At 53.6% G+C, this 17,580-nt stretch overlaps 1 protein-coding gene across 3 annotated transcripts in view; it reads left to right on the top strand.

Moving 5' to 3' along the window:
• The window catches only part of SIPA1L3 (signal induced proliferation associated 1 like 3), a 249,248-nt gene that overhangs the window by 187,986 nt on the left and 43,682 nt on the right, over nt 1-17,580 (top strand). For all 3 annotated transcript variants that reach the window (XM_039217712.1, XM_039217715.1, XM_039217714.1), the window contains exons 11-13: nt 4,123-4,374; nt 5,132-5,269; nt 15,589-15,716. In XM_039217712.1, the coding sequence (XP_039073643.1) occupies nt 4,123-4,374; nt 5,132-5,269; nt 15,589-15,716 (518 nt within the window). The remainder of the gene's footprint in view (nt 1-4,122; nt 4,375-5,131; nt 5,270-15,588; nt 15,717-17,580) is intronic.

Raw genomic sequence — 17,580 nt, 5'->3', positions numbered from 1 at the left:
TTTGGGGAGGCTCTGGGGAGACCAGGCCAGGGAGGGCGTGACCAGACAGATGAGCCCGGCTCCGTGCCCTCATTAGAAGAGCTATCATCCTGCCCCTTTCACAAGGCAGCCAGGAAACAGGATCTCCTGTTGTCCTGTTTGCAAGGGCAGGTGTGGGCTGAGACTTGTGTGGTTTTTGTTGTTCTTCAAAGGCAGTGGTGTCTGGCCGACCTCATTTGCAGAGCTGATAATCCCAACTCTGGGGTCTTCCAGCCTCTTGCTGCAGCCCTGGCCTCTTCTGGCTCAAATGGCGAGACAAGCTCTGAGGGGAGAGGCCCGGGCAGAGGTGCTGTCCCCGCCACCAGCCAGGCTCAGCACGGTGTGCGTCTGCACCCCAGGCTCTTCAGACACTGAAGAGGGTAGATTGGGTCATCCGCACACTCCCAGGCCACAGGACGGGTCCTTGAGTGATCCCAGCACCACTGGCCGCAGCCAAGCCAGGCAGGGTAGCTGGGAGAACGTCCCGCAGCCTAGTGAGATGGTCATCATGACCTTGGGCGCTTGTGCAGGCTCAGGAAGGATGCTCTCATCTCACTTTCTCTCTGTTTCTTCCTGATGGGGAAGGTGATCCGGGCTGCTTTTATCCCCGTTAGTTAGACTCGGGGGGTTAGGAACCCCTCCCTGTGAAGGGAGATCGAAACCACACAAGTAAGTAAGCAGAAGAGGGAAGAAAGGAATCTCCGTGGCCTCCAGAAACTAGGCTGTTGGGAACTGAGGACAAGAAGGCAGTGGGGACAAGAGGTCTGTGAGCCCAGGGGAGTCCTCTCAGACACCGCCTGCATGTGGCTGAGGTTGGAACACAGCGTTTAGTGCAACACTATTGGTGGAGCACAAGACTAGAAGCAGCCTACATATCTAACCTTAGAGGACCGGCTGAGTAAATCCCAGGTCATCTGTGTGATGCAGTGGTATTTGATTGTTTACAGGAAATCAAGTGAATTTGTTTGTGCTGAGAGGTCCTGACAAGAAATAGTATCCGCTGGGGGGGCAAGGAGAGGGGGAACAAGATGGTATTTAGAGCTAAGTGTGCTGTTCTTTTTATTTCTATTTTAAATACTGTTTGCACAGGGTCTCTGCATAGACATACCTGCATAGGATATTTCTGAAAGAATATGCAAGAAACTGGAAGCTTTGGTTGCTTTTGGTGGGTGAAGCCAGGGGACAGGGATAAGGGACAGGAATGCCATTTTATCTCACTTTAATCTTTAAAAACATGGGGCGCCTGGGTGGCTTAGTCGGTTAAGCGTCTGACTTTCGCTTGGGTCATGATCTCGCGGTTCGTGGGTTCGAGCCCCGCGTCGGGCTCTGTGCTGACTGCCAGCTCAGAGCCTGGAGCCTGTTTCAGTCTGTGACTCCCTCTCTCTCTGACCCTCCCCTGCTCACGCTGTCTCTCTCTCTCTCCTAGAAATAAATAAAACATTAAAAAAAAATTTTTTTTTTTTAAAAAATAAAAACAATTCAGAAAGTAGGGGCGCCTGGGTGGCTCAGTCAGTGGAGCCTCCCACTCTTGATACCAACTCAGGTCATGATCTCACAGTTGGTGAGATCAAGCCCCACATCGAGCTTTGCACTGACAGCACAGAAGCCTGCTTGGGCTTGTCTCTCTGCACCACCTCTGCTCACACCAGTGCACACTCACATGTGCTCGCTCGCACTCTCTCTCTCTGTCTCAAAATAAATAAATAAGCTTAAAAAAATACAATTCAAAAACCAAATCAACAAAGTGGGTTTCTCAAACTTTACCATGTTTCAAAATCATCTCCAGCAGCTTAGTAAAATGCAGATTCCTGGACCCCACCTCAAAGAAGATTCTGATTCAGGTGAGCAGAGATGAGACCCAGGCATCTACATTCCTCTGCTGAGTTCTCAGGGTGGTTTGGGTGCTGGTGGTTCTCAGGCCAATGGGGAAGAATTTACTCCAGAGCCTCCATGGAGGTGTGGTTGGACTGGAGAAGATGGAAGGCAGACTCGGCCTCTGAGCATGTAGGAACAGCAAGCAGATTGGCCACAGAATCGGCTCGAGAAGGCAACAGTGTCAAATCCTATTTATTAAGCACGTGGCATGTGCCAGACTTTCTCCTCATGCTCTAGAATGCTTGCAGCCCCCACCATCTTACAGATGAGGAAACTAAGGTTCTGAGAAGGAAATCATTCACCCAGGGCCATGCAAACCCTAAGTGGAGGGGCTGGGATCTGCACTGGCCATCTGTCCCAGAAGCCCGGGCTCTCCACCACCCTGTGCGGCCTTCCAGATAATTGGATGTTTCCCTCTTTGAGATCATGCCCAAGGGTTCCTGGGCAGTAACTGGGAGAGAAGTCAGAGACCCAAGAAGTCTACTCAGTGGCTCCCACACCACTCTTCAGTGGGCCAGTGTGCATCGGCATTAAAGTTGTGGCCTTTTGAGTCAACTTACTATAGTTAAATCCAATTTCCGCCCTTTACTGGCAGTGTGACCTCAGACAGGTTACGTAACTTCTCTCTAATGTGCAGTGCAGTGGTGATCAGGATTCCGGTTCCCAGCGACAGACAGAACCAACTCAGACTTTGCTAAGCAAAACAGAGAAGCCTTTACTGGCTTCTGTACCTGACAGACTAGGGGACAGAGCAATATCCAGACGGGGCCAGACGCAGGGACTCGGGCGCCCTCACCAGGAATCTTCATCACCTGTCTCCTCTTCTGTGTCACTGTCATTCTCAGGCCATCTCCCACTTGGTAGGAAAAAGGTGACCCACCCTTCTTCACAGCTTCGGCTTAGGACTCCCCAGTGCAGCAGCCCCAGTGAACTAGATCTTTCCCCCAAGAGTTCCAGAAACCGGTCCAGAGTTGATGCTGTCTCTGATTGGTCGTGTGTAAGGCACGTGACAATCCTGTGCCAGTCATGGTGTCCAGACGGAGAGGAGTTTCTGACTGGCCAGGCCTGGGTGACATTCTCATACCTGGGACCAAGAAGTGGGGTCGGCCCCACAGAGCACACAGACCTGTTCTCAGGAGAAGGGGTGTGGGAGTTGGGCCGGCCAGAGCAGCTATGTGCCCCATGGTGCCACAACGGTACCCTCGTCCACCTCTGCGTGGGCCTGGCACTTCTACGGGTTCTGCTAGACATGTGTATTGTTGTCATTCCTCATGTGGTACCTGGTGAGGCATTGGCGTCTGCCATCCTATGGGAGCTAATGTTCCTGAGGAACACAGTGTGCTGGGCCCGGGTGCTAGAGCACCTGCTTGGGTAGCCTTTGAAGGCTGAGTCCCCAGCCACCAAATCCACCAGCTCTTCTGCCAACCCTGAAAGTTCCCTCTAGAGGACTCAGGAGAGCCACAGAGGATTAGTTTGATGAGGGCACGAGAGCTTCCGGGCTCCTCCAGGCTCCGCTCCCACAGCTGCCGGGAGGTGGATTTCGCGAGCGCGGCCCCCTCCTTGGGCTTGGAGCCCCCTCCTGTGCCGCACTGCAGCAGCGGTGGAGAATGCTAGCCCTGCCCGCGGATCTCCCCGCCTCGAGCCCGCAGCACCGCGGTGCGCGTGCCAGCCTGGTCTGGGGGGAGTCACAGGCCGTTCTGCATCTATTTCAAGGTTCTGGATTCCGTGGCTTTTTTTTTTTTTTTTTTTTTTTTAAACCACCCTGCAAAGTAGGTCACCTGCTCCTCTTCCAGCTGCCTTTGAGCCTCTTTGGAACAAGGCAGATACTATCCTTTGATTCTGAGGGCATCCGCCTTTCTGGCCCTGAGTACCGCTGTGGGGGAAGGGGGGTGGTGCTGAGCCATTCGACGGAGGACACTGGCCCACTTGAGGCCTGGGCTGGGGAGGAGGGAGAGGAAGGAAGGTGAAGAGAGAGTGAGGAGAGGAGATGGGGCAGAGAAGGCCAGGCAGTCAGAGCCTGGGTGCTGGGCCCTGTCCTGACTGACTTCTCTGAGCTGCTAAGTTTCTGACCAATTTGAAAGGGTATCTCCTTGGCCTTTAAAATACGCCTTCATGGTTCAGATGTGGCCAGGAAACCCAGCCCGGTGTGACGAGGCGGCAGCCTCTCCTGGGCCACAGGCGAGTGTGCTGGTGGGCTGGGGCCCTGCTGAGTAACGTTTTTCTTCCCAGGGGCTGGCTGGAGACCTATGACATGAATACCTCGGAGCCCAAGACGGAGCCAGAGAGCATGACCCCCGGGGGCCGGCCCCCCTATCGCAGCAACGCACCCTGGCAGTGGAGCGGGCCCGCCTCCCACAACTCTCTACCGGCCTCCAAGTGGGCCAGCCCCAGCACCCCCGGCCATGCCCAGTCCCTGAGCCGGCCCCCGAGGCAGGCTCCCATGGTCCCCTTCCGGGAGCCCCAGCCCCTGCACAGCAAGAGGTAAGGGCTAACGAGGGGCGGGGCGCCACCCCCTGTCCCTCCCAGCTACCTCTGTGCTTTGCCCTTTTCTCTCTCTGACCCCTTTTTTCCAGTCTCCTCCTTCCCTCGGTCTTTCTCCCCTTCTCGTCCTTTCTGCCTCCCTCCCTCCCTTCCCTTAAATTTTCGTTACGAGCCTCTTGTGTGCGGGCCCAGTGCTGGGGAGCTCCAGGTCGGGGGCTGGATACCCACCAGACCATGTATGATTAAAACTATATATTTTTAAAAAGATCAAGGGATGGAGAAAGCACAAAATTCAGGGTAGTGATTGCTTCCGTGGGGGGGGGGGGGGGGGGGGCAGGGAAGTGGGCGGTGGGAGAGCCCACAGGGGGGCAAGTGTCGGTGCCATTCCAGCTTTTGGGTTGGGTGGTAGCTTTGGGAGTTGGTTTTATTATGATGGAGGATAGCTTGCAGGTAAATTACTTTGAATGTGGTGTATATTTAAAAATAATTTTCCAAGAAGGGAAGGAATCCAGCTTGCAGAGGAGCATCTTGCTTCAGGGCCGCAGAAGCCGACCCCCTGCAACTGTAGTGGGGCAGGGAAGGCAGGGGCTCCCAGCTTCCCACCACCCTGGCTCAGCAGCCATCCCTCCATCCTGACGGGAGGGCAGCAGCGAAGCTGGTGGGACCTGGCTGGGCCAGAGGGAAAGGTCTGTCTTCCCTCCTCTGAGGGCAGGGGGTATCCTCACTCACCCCTACCTCTCTCCTGTTTTTGTTCCAGGCCTGTCAGCTTCCCAGAAACCCCTTACACAGCATCACCAGCAGGGGCCGACAAAGTCCCTCCCTACCGACAGCCTTCTGGGAGCTTCTCCACCCCCGGCTCGGCCACCTACGCGAGATACAAGCCATCCCCAGAAAGGTCAGAGTCTCTTCACTCTTTCCAAATTAAGGAATCTAATGAAAGCCGGGGACCCTTCTTCCCCAGGAAACGCACGTTACCCTACAAGTTCATTTGCCATTTTCTGGGGTTTCTGGACCCCTGAGGGTCATCAGAGGACCTCCAGGAGGATTGGCTATGTCTGGTAAGATTTAGGGCCAAGCCGCCCTGGGCAGGACTCACTGTTGGCTTTCCTTGTAGCAGAATTTCAGTTGCCTTTTTCTTAACACGTGTATCCCTTGTTTAGGCAAGACCGTCTGCCTGCTAGCTTGGCCATTCAATGACCCCTTCAGCTCCTCCTCCCCAAGACTAGGCTCAGTTTTCCTGGCCTTTTAGGCTTCAGTTTGTCCCCTTGGACAGTCTGACAGCCTGAAGGATGCTCCCAACTCCTCCATGGCTCCCTTGTGCCGTCAGGATAAACCCAAGCTCTCCAGCTGCCCTTGACCCTGGTGCCCTGTGCCCTTCCTCCAGGATCTCCATCTCAGGGGCAGCCCCCATATTCCTTGGTCCTCAGCCCAGAGCCGTGGATGGACATCCTGGATGTCTCCCTTCTTCCTCCCCACTACTGCGCTCCATCCGCGGCCTCTTGAGCAGCCCGGCCCCCCACCCCTTCCTCCTCTCCCCAGTGCCCCACCCTGGCCACCTCCCTGAGCCCCAGGCCTCCATCCCACCTCTTGTGGCCCACCCTCCACCCAGCAACCGGGGGATCTTTCCGTATCAAGCCATGCCTGTCCACTGATCCCAACCCTCCCACCTGTCCCACAGCCCTCAGGACACAGCCTCAGCTCCTCCCCGTGGCCACCAGGCCCCACCCGCCTCTCCAGCCTTGTACAGTGCCACGTATCACCCTCCGTGGCCACTTGCACTTTCCTGAGTAGGCTGTCTGAATTTCAGAGCCCTCCTCCATGTTCCTCCCTCTCCGACAGATTCTTCACACTCTTCACCCCACACTCCCCCGTCCTACCAGCTTGAGCACTGATGCTCCTCCTCTGGGAAGCCTTCCCTGAACCTCCCCCAGCACTAGGTGCTGCCACTCTGCCCCTCAGTTCCCTGTGTATTTCCTGACCGTGGGCTTGAGCACTCTCCATTCTGTTAGCGCAGTAAGGGGAACGTGCGTGTGCCCGCTCATCTTCCAGATCCAGGACTTCCCGGCCCATCTGTGCTTGACGTGCTGTGTGACACAGGCTGGCACGTGGTGCATCCTTGGGTGGAGTGAGTGCATGAGTTTGTTTAAATAAGGCCCCCGCCGCAAGAGCAGGGATCCATCCACTGAGCCAGGAGGTCTCAATCTGTCAGCGTGCCTCAGGGTCACCCAGAAGGAGGCCTTGGAACAAATTTCCTCAGCCTCACCCCTGAGGCTCCGACGTGGTAGGTCTGGAGCATAGAACATACAGGACCGATGCTACCAGGCCAGGGAACACACTCTGAGGGCCACGGAACTAAGTCATTGTTGGATTCTAAGCCTCTGCTGTAAAATTGGGTAAAATGTACTTCCTCTTCCTCTAGCCACCACTGTTCAGCTTTCATTCAGCAGAGGGTCTCAGACACCTGCTGTGTGCCGGGTGCACAGAGAACTATTTGAGCTACTCACTTACCAGGGCCTCCTGCGGTCAGTGCTGCTGGCCGTGGGGGAGAGCGCTCCTGGAAACAACATGCGCCCTGACGAACGCTCTGATAGACTCAAGTCTCAGAAGAGGGAGCACAGCCCAGCCCCAGAGGTCTAGGCTGGCTGCCGGGAGGAGGCAACATTTGAACAGGCCTCTGAGGGATCACTAGGAGTTTGCCCCAGAGAAGAGGGAGAAAGTCATTCTAGACAGAGCAAAGGCCACAGGTGTGAATAAGCACAAAGGTGTGGAATGCAGGAGGAATGGAGGGGGAGGGGGAGGGCGGGCCTGGGCAGCCGCAGTGACTGAGGCTAGAAACGGGAGTTGGTGCGAAATGATGGCCAAGAACAGAGCCGGTGGGACTGATGTTACTGATAAGTCCGGGGAGCATTGTTTTTCAAAGTCTTGATGTACCTCCCCTTTATTATTAATCTTTTAAACTTTTCGAAATAAGTATAGATTCACAGGAAGTTGCCAAGAAATGCACAGGGAGCCCCATGAACCCTTCACCCAGCCTCCGCCATACAGTATCAAAGCAGGGCATTGACGTTGGTACAGTCCACGCAGCTTATTCAGAATTCACCAGTCACGCATGTACACGCGTGTGTGGTGAGGGTATGTGGCTCTGTGGAGTTTTGTCATGTGTGTGTTATTATGTAACCACCACCACAATGTACACACTTGACTATACCATCACCGCAAAGCTCCCCCCGCTGCCCTTTTATAGCAACACCCACCCCTCCATTTGGCAACCATTAATCTGTTCTGGATCTCTATTTACTGCTGTTTTATGAATGTTCTATAAAAGGAATCATACAGTATATATCCTTTTGAGATTCTTTTCCACCCAGCATAATTTTCTTGAGGTCCGTTCAAGCTGTTGTATGTATCCATAGTCAATTCCTCATCGCGGAGCTGCCTTCCGTAGTTTGTTTAACTAGCCGTTTGCCCATCAAGGAATATTTGGGTGGCTTCTGGGCTTGGGCTGTTACAAACATTCATACTCCGAAGACACATGAAAACAAATTTTTATTTTCCTGGGATAAATGCCCAGGAATATAATCGCTTGCCAAGATACAGAAACAACCTAAGTTATCTGTTGACAGTTGAATGGATAAAGGAAACGCAGTGTATATACACAGTGGAATATTATGTAGCCTTAACGAGAGGAAGTCCTACTATTCATGACCACAGATTCGTGGCTGAACCTGGGGGTTAGTACACTAGGTGAAATAAATCCGACAGAAAAAGATAAATACTATATGGTGTCATTTACATGCAGACTCAGAAAAGTAGAACTTGGGGCGCCAGAGTAGCTCAGTCAGTTAAGCATCCAACTCGATTCTGGCTCCGGTCATGATCCCAGGGTCATGGGATAGAGCCCTGCATCGGACTGTGCACTGAGCCTGCTTGAGATTCTCTCTCCTTCTGCCCCCTCCCTGGCTCGTGCCCTCTCTCTCTCTCTCTCTCTCTCTCTCTCTAAGAAAAAATAAGTAAAATTCAAAAAGAACAAAAAGACAGTAGGTCAATGGGCTTTAAAAAAAAAATCAAACTCCTAGAAAAGAGAGGGTAGAATAGTGGTTGGCTAGGGTGGAGGAAATGGGGAGAGTGTGGTCAGAGGACACCAAGTTTTGGTTGTAAGATGAGTACGTTCAAGGGACCTAAAGTACGTACAGGCACGGTGCCTATAGTAATAATTCTGCATTGTGCACTTGAAATCTGCTAAGAGAGTGGATCTTGGGTGTTCTCACCCTCAAAAAAGGCAACTACGTGAGATGAGATATGTATGTGCTAATTAGCTTGATTGTGGCAATCATTTCACAGTGTGTACATATATCAAATCATCACGTTGTACACTTTAAATATATGACAGTTATATTTGTCAGTTATACCTCAGCAAGGATGGGGTGGGAGAGATGCTTCTAGAGCGCTACTTGCTCAGCAAACGGAAATGAGTGTTACTTCAGTGAGTGTGTGTGCTGACTATTCTGCACCGCACGTAGATAAGTGTTTGGGGGGGAACACAATTGCTTACTGTGCGGTAAGCCCATTTTTAGTTTTAAAAGGAACTGTCAGACTGTTTTCCAGAGTGCGTGTACCACTTTACACTCCCACCGGCAGTGTGTGAGTGAGCACACTTCTCCACATCCTCACCGGCATTGGGTGTCGCCACTGGTTTTCAGTGTAGCCATTCTGCTGGCTGTGTGAGAAGACATCATCGGGGTCTAAACTTGCATCTCTGTAATGGCTGTAATTGCATCTCTGTGACGCTGGACGTCTTTTCATGTGCTTATTTGCCAACAGTATACCTTTTTAGGGAAGAGTCCATGCAGGTCCTTCTGCCCATTTTCTAATCAGATGCAACATTTTTCAGCTTTGGAGAGTTCTTTTTTGTACCAGAGATGAGTTCTTCGTCCACTCTGTGATTTGCAAATATTTTCTCCCAATCTTTAATTTGTCCTTTCATATTTTGTAATTTAATTTTTTTTTTTTTTTTTTTTTTGAGAGAGACAGCATAAGCAGGGGAGGGTCAGAGAGAGAGGGAGACACAGAATCAGAAGCAGGCTCCAGGCTCTAAGCTGTCAGCACAGAGCCTGACGTGAGGCTCGAACCCACAATCCATGGGATCGTGCCCTGTCGGGGTCCGAAGTCGGATGCTTAACTGACTGAGCCACCCAGGTGCCCCTATTTAATTTTTTTTTTAACGTTTATTTATTTTTGCGAGAGAGAGATAGTGTGATCAGGGGAGGGGCAGAGAGAGAAACACAGAATCTGAAGCAGGCTTCAGGCTCTGAGCTGTCAGCACAGAGCCCGATGCAGGACTCGAACCCATGAACCGTGAGATCATGACCTGAGCTGAAGTTGGACGCTTAACCAACCGAGCCACCCAGGCGCCCCATCTTTTTTGGGGGGTAGGGAGGAAGGGCACAGGTTGGGGAGATGGGGACAGAGGATCCCAAGCAGACTCTGTGCTGACAGATGTGGGGCTCGAACTCATAAACCTTGAGATCATGGCCTGAGCTGAAGTCAGACCCTCGACTGAGCCACCTTTCATCTTAACAAGGGTCTGTCACAGAACGAAAGGTCTCAATTCTGACATGGTCCCAGTTATATTTTTTTCCTCTTTATGGCTCACGGTTTTGGGGTAAAGTCTGAGAACTCTTTGCCTCATTCTGGGTCCTGATATTTTCTCATTTTTTTTCTAGAAGTTTTATTAATTTATGTTTCACATTTACATTCATGATCCGTTTGACTTAATTTTCACGTAAGGTGAGAGGTTTAAGGTGACATTCTGTTTTTTTGCATACTGACATCCAGTTTGCTCTAGCACCATTTCTGGAAAAAGCTCTCCCATCTTCCATTGCGTTGCTCTTGCTCCTTAAAGGAAAAAAAATTTTTTTGCAAGAATTCAGTTGGGCGCGTTTGTGTGGGTCTATTTCTGGATTCTCTTGTCTGTTCCATTGGGCTCTATGCATAATCTCAGTGAGTGCTCCCAGTGACTCCACAGGTGGGTACTTCATTATCCCATTTTACAGAGGGGAAACTGAGGCTCAGTGAGGTGAACCCACTTGGTCAAAGTCACTCGTCCAGGAAGTGGCAGAGTTGGGACAGGAACCAGGCCCATGTGATTCTGGAGAACTGGCATTGACCCGTGACCTATCCTGCAAAGGTCTCTGAGCTTATCCTCCAAATCAGGGCAGCCCTCAGTCCCCCCTGGAGTCCCGTCCCAGGAGACTGTTCGGGCTGTCTGGCATGAACAAGTGGGAAAATACCACTTCTTCCTTGGACATCAGCCCTTCCCAGCCCATCCCTCCCTTCCCGGGGCTCCACAGGAAACCCCGTTCTCAACAGTTTGTTTTTTTTATCTCTGTCAGCATCTGGGTTCCAAGTTTTGCAAAATGGTGCTAGCACACACATCCCCTAGCGTCTCAGAAGCGTCTTTCCCTGGCGGTCAGCAGCCCGTGGTAAGAGGCCTGGGGGCAGGCCAGAGCTGCGCCAGTGTCCGCCTCAGCTCCGCCCCCCTCTCCCCTCCTCCCGGCTTCCCCAGAACCTCCTGGAACCCTGTGACCCCGTGTGTCCTGCTGTGTCCAGCGGGCCTGCTGCTTGCTGAGTCCACAAGCTCTGAGAATGGTGAGGGCCCTTAGACAGAGTCTGTGCGGGGCCCGTCTTGGATTTACTGAGAGGTGGTGAGACGGCCTTTGCCAGCAGTGTGAGTTCGCCTCTCCGCGCCACACTGTGTCCACATGTAAAACGTCTGTCCCTGAGCAGTGTTGACAACACTCAAGGAGGAAAGCCCTGCGGAGCACTTAGAACCGGGTTAGAACTGGGGTAGGTGCTCCTAAACAGTTATGACGGTTACTCCGGCGCAGTGCCTGACCTGGCAGCGGGGGCACAGGGGCTGCCCGTTGCTGTCTCTGTCCTCAGGAGTTTGCCAGCCGCATTTGCAGGGTGAGCAAACCCCCAGACTCAGCACAGAGCGTTCGGACAGGAACCCGGCTCGGCAAACCTGGAGGGCGGGGTGGGACCTTAGCTCTCCAGACCACCTGGCTGGCTTGGCGTCGCTTTTTATTTATTTATTTTTTTTTTTACTGTTTTTCTCTGCCAGCCCCATAAAGAGGGGTGCATTGGTGGGGACTTGAGAGGGCTTAAGGCCCTAAGGGGGCTTATCATCACATAGTCTAAAAGGAGGGTGGCTGTGAGCCTGGTTAGGCAGGTCCTCAGGGACCGGCTCCTCCAGTGACCCATGATGGCTGTTGTGACCCCCAAGCAAAATCACCGCCCTGCAGAGGAAGACCGAAGAGCCTCTCTTTGTTTTTTGTTTTGTTTTTTAAATTTTATTTCTAGGAGAGAGAGAGAGAGACAGCATGAGCAGGGGAGGGTCAGAGAGAGAGGGAGTCACAGACTGAAACAGGCTCCAGGCTCTGAGCTGGCAGTCAGCACAGAGCCCGACGCGGGGCTCGAACCCACGAACCGCGAGATCATGACCTAATCGAAAGTCGGACGCTTAACCGACTGAGCCACCCAGGCGCCCCAAGCCTCTTTTTGTTTTTAAGAGTAAAGGAGCTGGGTCTCTTGCCTACCCCTGAACCAGCCCCCAGCAGGGCCACACTGGACCCGCTTGACTGTTTTAAACTGTCAGGGTTTATTCAAGTCATGTGGCCGAGGGATGGGCACCACAGGGGAATCTGGGCTTCACCAGCAGACACAAAGAAGGTGACAGTCGTTGGTGTGGCAGCCAATAACGGCTACCCCATCTGCCCACCCTCCACCCAGCCGTCTTGGAATTCTCCCACACATTACTCCGTCAGTCAATGTAGGAGACGGCAGGGTGGCCGGAGCCCTGCCCTCCAGAGAGGCTCTTGCCCGCTTTCACATCTGTGTTGGTACTTTCTTCCACGGCCATGTAGGAAGCTCAAAGCCAGTATCCCGGCAGCCCAGCCCTGCTGACCTGAAGGCACTCCCCACCCACCTCAGGGTCCGCCAGCACATCAGCTCCTGCCTGAAGATGCTCCTAAAACTACAGATAGTTTCTCACCAAAACCAAAACCCTTTATCCTTAAAGGGATTTCATCTTCCAAGAAAAGGAAGAAGACTAACATTTCTCTGATCTTCTGGGGATTTCTGCCCAGAGCCAGGCATGGTGAGATGCCGGCATGTCCGGATTTCCAAGCAGCTTGTCCAGGACCTGGCAGTTTTCGAAATGGCCCCAGGGGAGAGAGAGAGAGAGAGAGAGACACACACACACACACACACACACACACACACACACACACCCCAAAGAGTGGGCAGTGTAGGTTGGTCATTGACATTGGGACAGCGTGGTTTGTTAGGGGATGACCTGACTGGACCAAGTCCAGGTCGTCCTCAGGGAGGGGCAGTAGCTGCGCGGTGAAGCATGGAAAAATACTTCCAGCCAAAGACCGTGTCAGTCAGAATCAGGTTTAACTGCATAATAGAGAAACCAGTGACGGGCAAGACAGTTTCTTCCTTTCTTCCATGCTGTCAGAGACCCAGGCTCCTCCTCGCCGGCGCTCCGCCATCTTGGCCTGTTGCCTGCTGGTCTTAAGGTGGCTGCGGAGCTTCAGCCTTAAAGGAAGTGATGAGGCCGAGGCACCCACAGCACACTTCCAGAGGCTCCCTGGAAGTCACATGCACCGCTGTTGTCTCATTGGCCAGGTCCCCAAGAGAGCCTGGAAGTATGGTCTGTGAAGCAGTTACACTGTCGCTCTGGGTACAGCCGGGATTCTGTCGCCAGGCCACACGCACAGGACAGATACGTCCTGGGGGAGCCTCTGCCTGTAACTTCCGCTCTCCTCGGGCTGACCCCAGCCACCACTGACCTTTTCCTTCCGCACGTGGGATCTGCAGACGTCTTGAGGAAATGGAATAAACACGCCAACACCGTCATTTCCCGCTGCGGTGGAGCCACATTTTCCCAGGCAGTTGGCCGGCCACTGAGTCGGTATTGAATACCGCAGTGCTTTGGGCTCTGTCTGCCTTCCCTGGAGGTAGTAGAAGTCGAAGTCTGGGAAGGTGGGGATAACACATGTTTTCTTGGCAGGTGGGTAGAAGTAGGTTTCAGGAAGTCCAGGGTGCCCCTGGAGCACCCCGTGCTGCCCAGGAGGCAGTGAAGCCTAGGGGTTTAGAGTCAGTCTTTTTTTTTTAATTTTTATTTATTTTTGAGAGACAGAGAGATAGAGCGTGAGTAGGGGAAGGGGAGACAGAGAAGGAGACAGAATCTGAAGCAGGCTCCAGGCTCTGAGCTGTCAACACAGAGCCTGACACAGGGCCCAAACTCATGAACCACGAGATCATGACCTGAGCCAAAGTCGGGCGCCCAACCAGCTGAGCCACCCAGGTGCCTCTCGAGTTGGTCTCTGCAGAAACAGCCCTGGCTTTAGGCTGGCGCGATGGCCCCGGAGACGTTGGTTAACTCCTCTCCTCAGTGTTGGGGGTCCCAGTTTATCACCCTCCCAAGCTGTAAGTATAGACAAAAGGAAGCAAATTGGGGAATCACAAAGGCAGCTTCTTTAATGGAGGCTCCGTGACTCTCCCCAAGTGCCAGGCCTATGTCAGTGGGGTGTTCTAGCCACAGGTAACCAAAATTTGACTGGCTCAAACGTTGCGGGAATGTGTTATCACACAGAAAAGGCAGCTCAGAAATAGGTCCGGCTCCAGGGAGGGTTAATCCATCATTTCAACAACATTATCAAGGGTCCGGTCTCTTCCACCTTCTATGCTCAGCATCGGCCTTGTCCTCAGGCTGCTCGTGGACAGGCAGCAGCAGCTCACGGTGTTCTATCTGGACCCAGCAATCCCTGGGCGAAGAAGAGAAGCCGACCTTCCTCATCATCGCTCTCAGGAACCAGGAGACTTACCTCAGAAGCCCTCCCTGGCACACTTCCCCCATTTCAGTAACAAACACCTGAAAACGTCAGTGACTTAAATCAGCAAAGGTGTACCTGGCACCCACGCTGGAGCTCACTGCTGGTTGGCGGCGGACCTCTCAGGACCCAGACTGCCAGAGGCAGCCACCGTCCCCAGGTCGCTTCCCTCACAGCTTGGGACAAGACTAGGCCCAAACTCCCACCCCCGGCCCCGGCCAATCTCAAGGGGCCGAGAGGTACAGTCTGCTGTGTGCTAGGCAGGTGGAGGGCCAGAAGTGTTTCACATCATATCAGCTAAGATTGCGTCGTCTGCCTGTCCCTGAACCAGCCCCAGGCAGAGAGAAGGGTTTCAGTCATGCCTGGCTCGGACCTGAGGTGGAATGGATGTTGGAGGTGCCCTTAGTATTCATTCCAGGGCATAGAGCTGGGACCATAGGGAATGCGGCCATAGGGAGAACCTTCTGCCATGTCCTCCCTCAGATCTCAGCCCTCCCTGCAGGTAGACAGAGCCAGCGTCCGGAGAGTCTCTGGCTGAGAGACAGCTTTGGTTATTTCATCCACTCTGCAACCCTGTGAAGTAGAAAATTTTTCAGATGAGAAAACTGCAGCTCCGACTAACGAGAACTTGCCTGAAAGGGATGGCACTGGGGTGTAAGCCCAGCTCTGGGTCAGTCTGAAGCCTGAGCATATAGCTTCCCTCCTGCAGCGCCTTCCTCCGACAGAGGGACATAAACAGAGCCTGTCGGCCCCCTCTCACAGCTCTGTGTGTCAGCCTCAGGCTAAGCACCGGGCACACAGGACATCAGTCAGTCCTTTGAGAGAAGGCCTACTGTGGTCACATCTCAACAGTTGAGGGAAACTGCTGCTCGGGGCTAGGAAATGACTGTCCCTGGCTGAGAAAGAGGTGGTGGCGAGGTTTGAGTCCCAACCTGCCCAGCTCTAGGCCTCCTGAACCTATAAACACTTCAGCCCGAGACAGGCATGGGGGACGGGGCTGCTGACAGTAGTTCACCCCATTTCATAGCCAAGACCCCTGGGGAAGCTACCAGTGGGGCCTCCACCCAAGTGGCTTCTGCCCCTCCTTCCTTGAAGCGCCTGTGTTGCCCAGCGCTCCCTGGCATACTTCCCGGGCAAGACTCATTCCTGACCCTCCGCTAATAGCACGTTTCCAGGATTACTCATCAAGGATCCCCTCCACGCGGAGCCTCCAGTTTGTTTAAAACCCACCCGTGAGCAAGTCCTCGGGCTCAGGTGGTTTTTGACATGCCAGCCCTTCACCCTGTGCTTGCCTCCTCTCGCTCCTCTGCAGGTATGCGGCCGCCCCACACCCACTGCTGTCCTTTGATCCCCACTTCAGCCACGACGGGATGTCCAGCGGCGACTCCTCCTCAGGCGGCCTGACCAGCCAGGAGAGTACCATGGAGCGTCAGAAGCCAGGTAGGGGCTCCCCGGGGCCAGCTGCGCCCTCCTACCTTGCCCAGCAGGACCTCCTATAATTTGCCAGGCAACATCCCCCCCGTCAGTGATGGAGAGAACACAAAAGAAAGCTGTTGGAGCCTCATGTGAGATTAGGGAGGTCACCCCTCAGAGAGCCTGATCCTCCTCTGTCCAGACAGGGCATCAGCAGATGGCACGTACTCAGGAGCCCGTGTTCAGACGTGCGGCGTGGAGGTGGTAGCCTCGCAGGGAAGCAGCAGAGAAGGGCTAAAAGTGGTGCTCTCGGGGGGAGCAGAACTGACTGTGATCGGAGGCTTTTCCTTACATAAACCCTCCTGTGCTCTTTTCTCACTGTTAGATGTGCAGCACATGCTGAGAAAAGAGCCCCGATCACGAGTGCCCGGCGGAACAGGTCACAAAGTGAACACACCCACGTCCCACACCCGGGGTAAGAGGCTGAACGTGGCCAGCCTCCAAAAGCCCCCCTCCCAGGCCCCTCCCAGTCAGCACCCACAAAGGCCACCCCTGCCCTGCTTCTCCCAGCCAGACTTCGTTTTGCCACACTGTGAATTTCACGTACGTGAAACACCCCTGCTGGCTAGCTGCATTTCGTGGGCACGTGTGGCTTCAGTCGCTCAGCGCCATGTTGTTGAGAGTCAGCCTCAGTCAGGGTTGTGGGGAGCAGTGCAATTTGGGGGTCGTTTTCCATTGTTCAAATGACCCACACCGTACTCCTCCGTTCTGGAGTTGGTGGACATTTGGGCGGCTTCCAGCTTGGGGCTGCTCAGACTAGTGCCGCCGGGAGCACTCTTGCACTGGCCTGTGGCGACCACACACTCACCCTTCTGCAGGGTGTATGCCTGCAAGTGGAACTGTCAGACCACATGTTTCACTTCATATGAAGCTGCCACACCTTCGTCATGCTCCCGCCCGTGGCAGAGGAGAGGTCTGGCCATTCCTTCTCCTCAACGACCTTTGGTGGACGCGTAGCAGTGTCACATTGTGGTTTTAAGTTGCATTTCCTGGCACCTGATGAAACTGAGCATCTGTTCTGATGCTGATCTGTTTATCTGATCTGTTTATTTAACATTCTGATCTGTTTATCCTCCCACGAGTGGTGAATCGTGGGCTTGTACACATAGTGGAATATTTGAAATAGAATTTCACGTAACAAACTTGTCGCCCCTTTGAGGTCTGAGAACTACCCGATGAATGGGTGGGTTCGAAAGAAAGGAAAGGAATAAGTGTCAAAGAGCGTTGGCCCTTGGAGCGGGGAGACATGGAGCTGTGCTCTTAGATATTCGAGAATTTCCAGGCAGCTCCAGGGGCTGACCGGTCAGAGTCACCAGCTCCCTCTGGCACAGTGGGGCAGGGAAGAGGCTGTATGTCCCAGGATTAGCGGCCTGTGGAATTTCTCGGCCCTCCAGCCCCGTGGTTCCCCTAAACCAGGGAATACTGTAGTGCTTCAGACAGGCAGGTCACCCTCCCGACTTCACTCTCCCTTCTGCTGCCTCTGGGGCCTGCAGGCATGGCTGGCTTCTCCTCCACACGGGATCCTTCCAGCCACTGTCTGCAGCCCTGTGCTCTTCGCCACAGCAGACAGATTTGCATCTTTCTTCCCCACCCAGTTCAGAAAAAGAAAAGTGTTGCTTGGCAGTTTCATTACACCGAAGTGTAAAAGGGGTAGGAAATTTTTCCAGCGTTCACCCAAATAAGGTCACAGAAACTCACCATTGTCTTTCCCTTCTCTCTTTTGTCCCCTAGGGCTTGGCTCCCCTCTTACTTCCCTGGGACCTTGTTATACGTTGAATTAACACCACTCCCCCCCCACCCCCCACCCCCCACCCCCACACACACACAGAAA

The sequence above is a fragment of the Hyaena hyaena genome, unplaced genomic scaffold (assembly GCF_003009895.1).
Source record: "Hyaena hyaena isolate Hyena2069 unplaced genomic scaffold, ASM300989v1 scaffold_721, whole genome shotgun sequence".
In the NCBI taxonomy this organism is placed as follows: domain Eukaryota; kingdom Metazoa; phylum Chordata; class Mammalia; order Carnivora; family Hyaenidae; genus Hyaena; species Hyaena hyaena.
The sequence above is the reverse complement of the archived record's forward strand: the minus strand, read 5'-3'. Positions and strand labels throughout refer to the sequence as shown.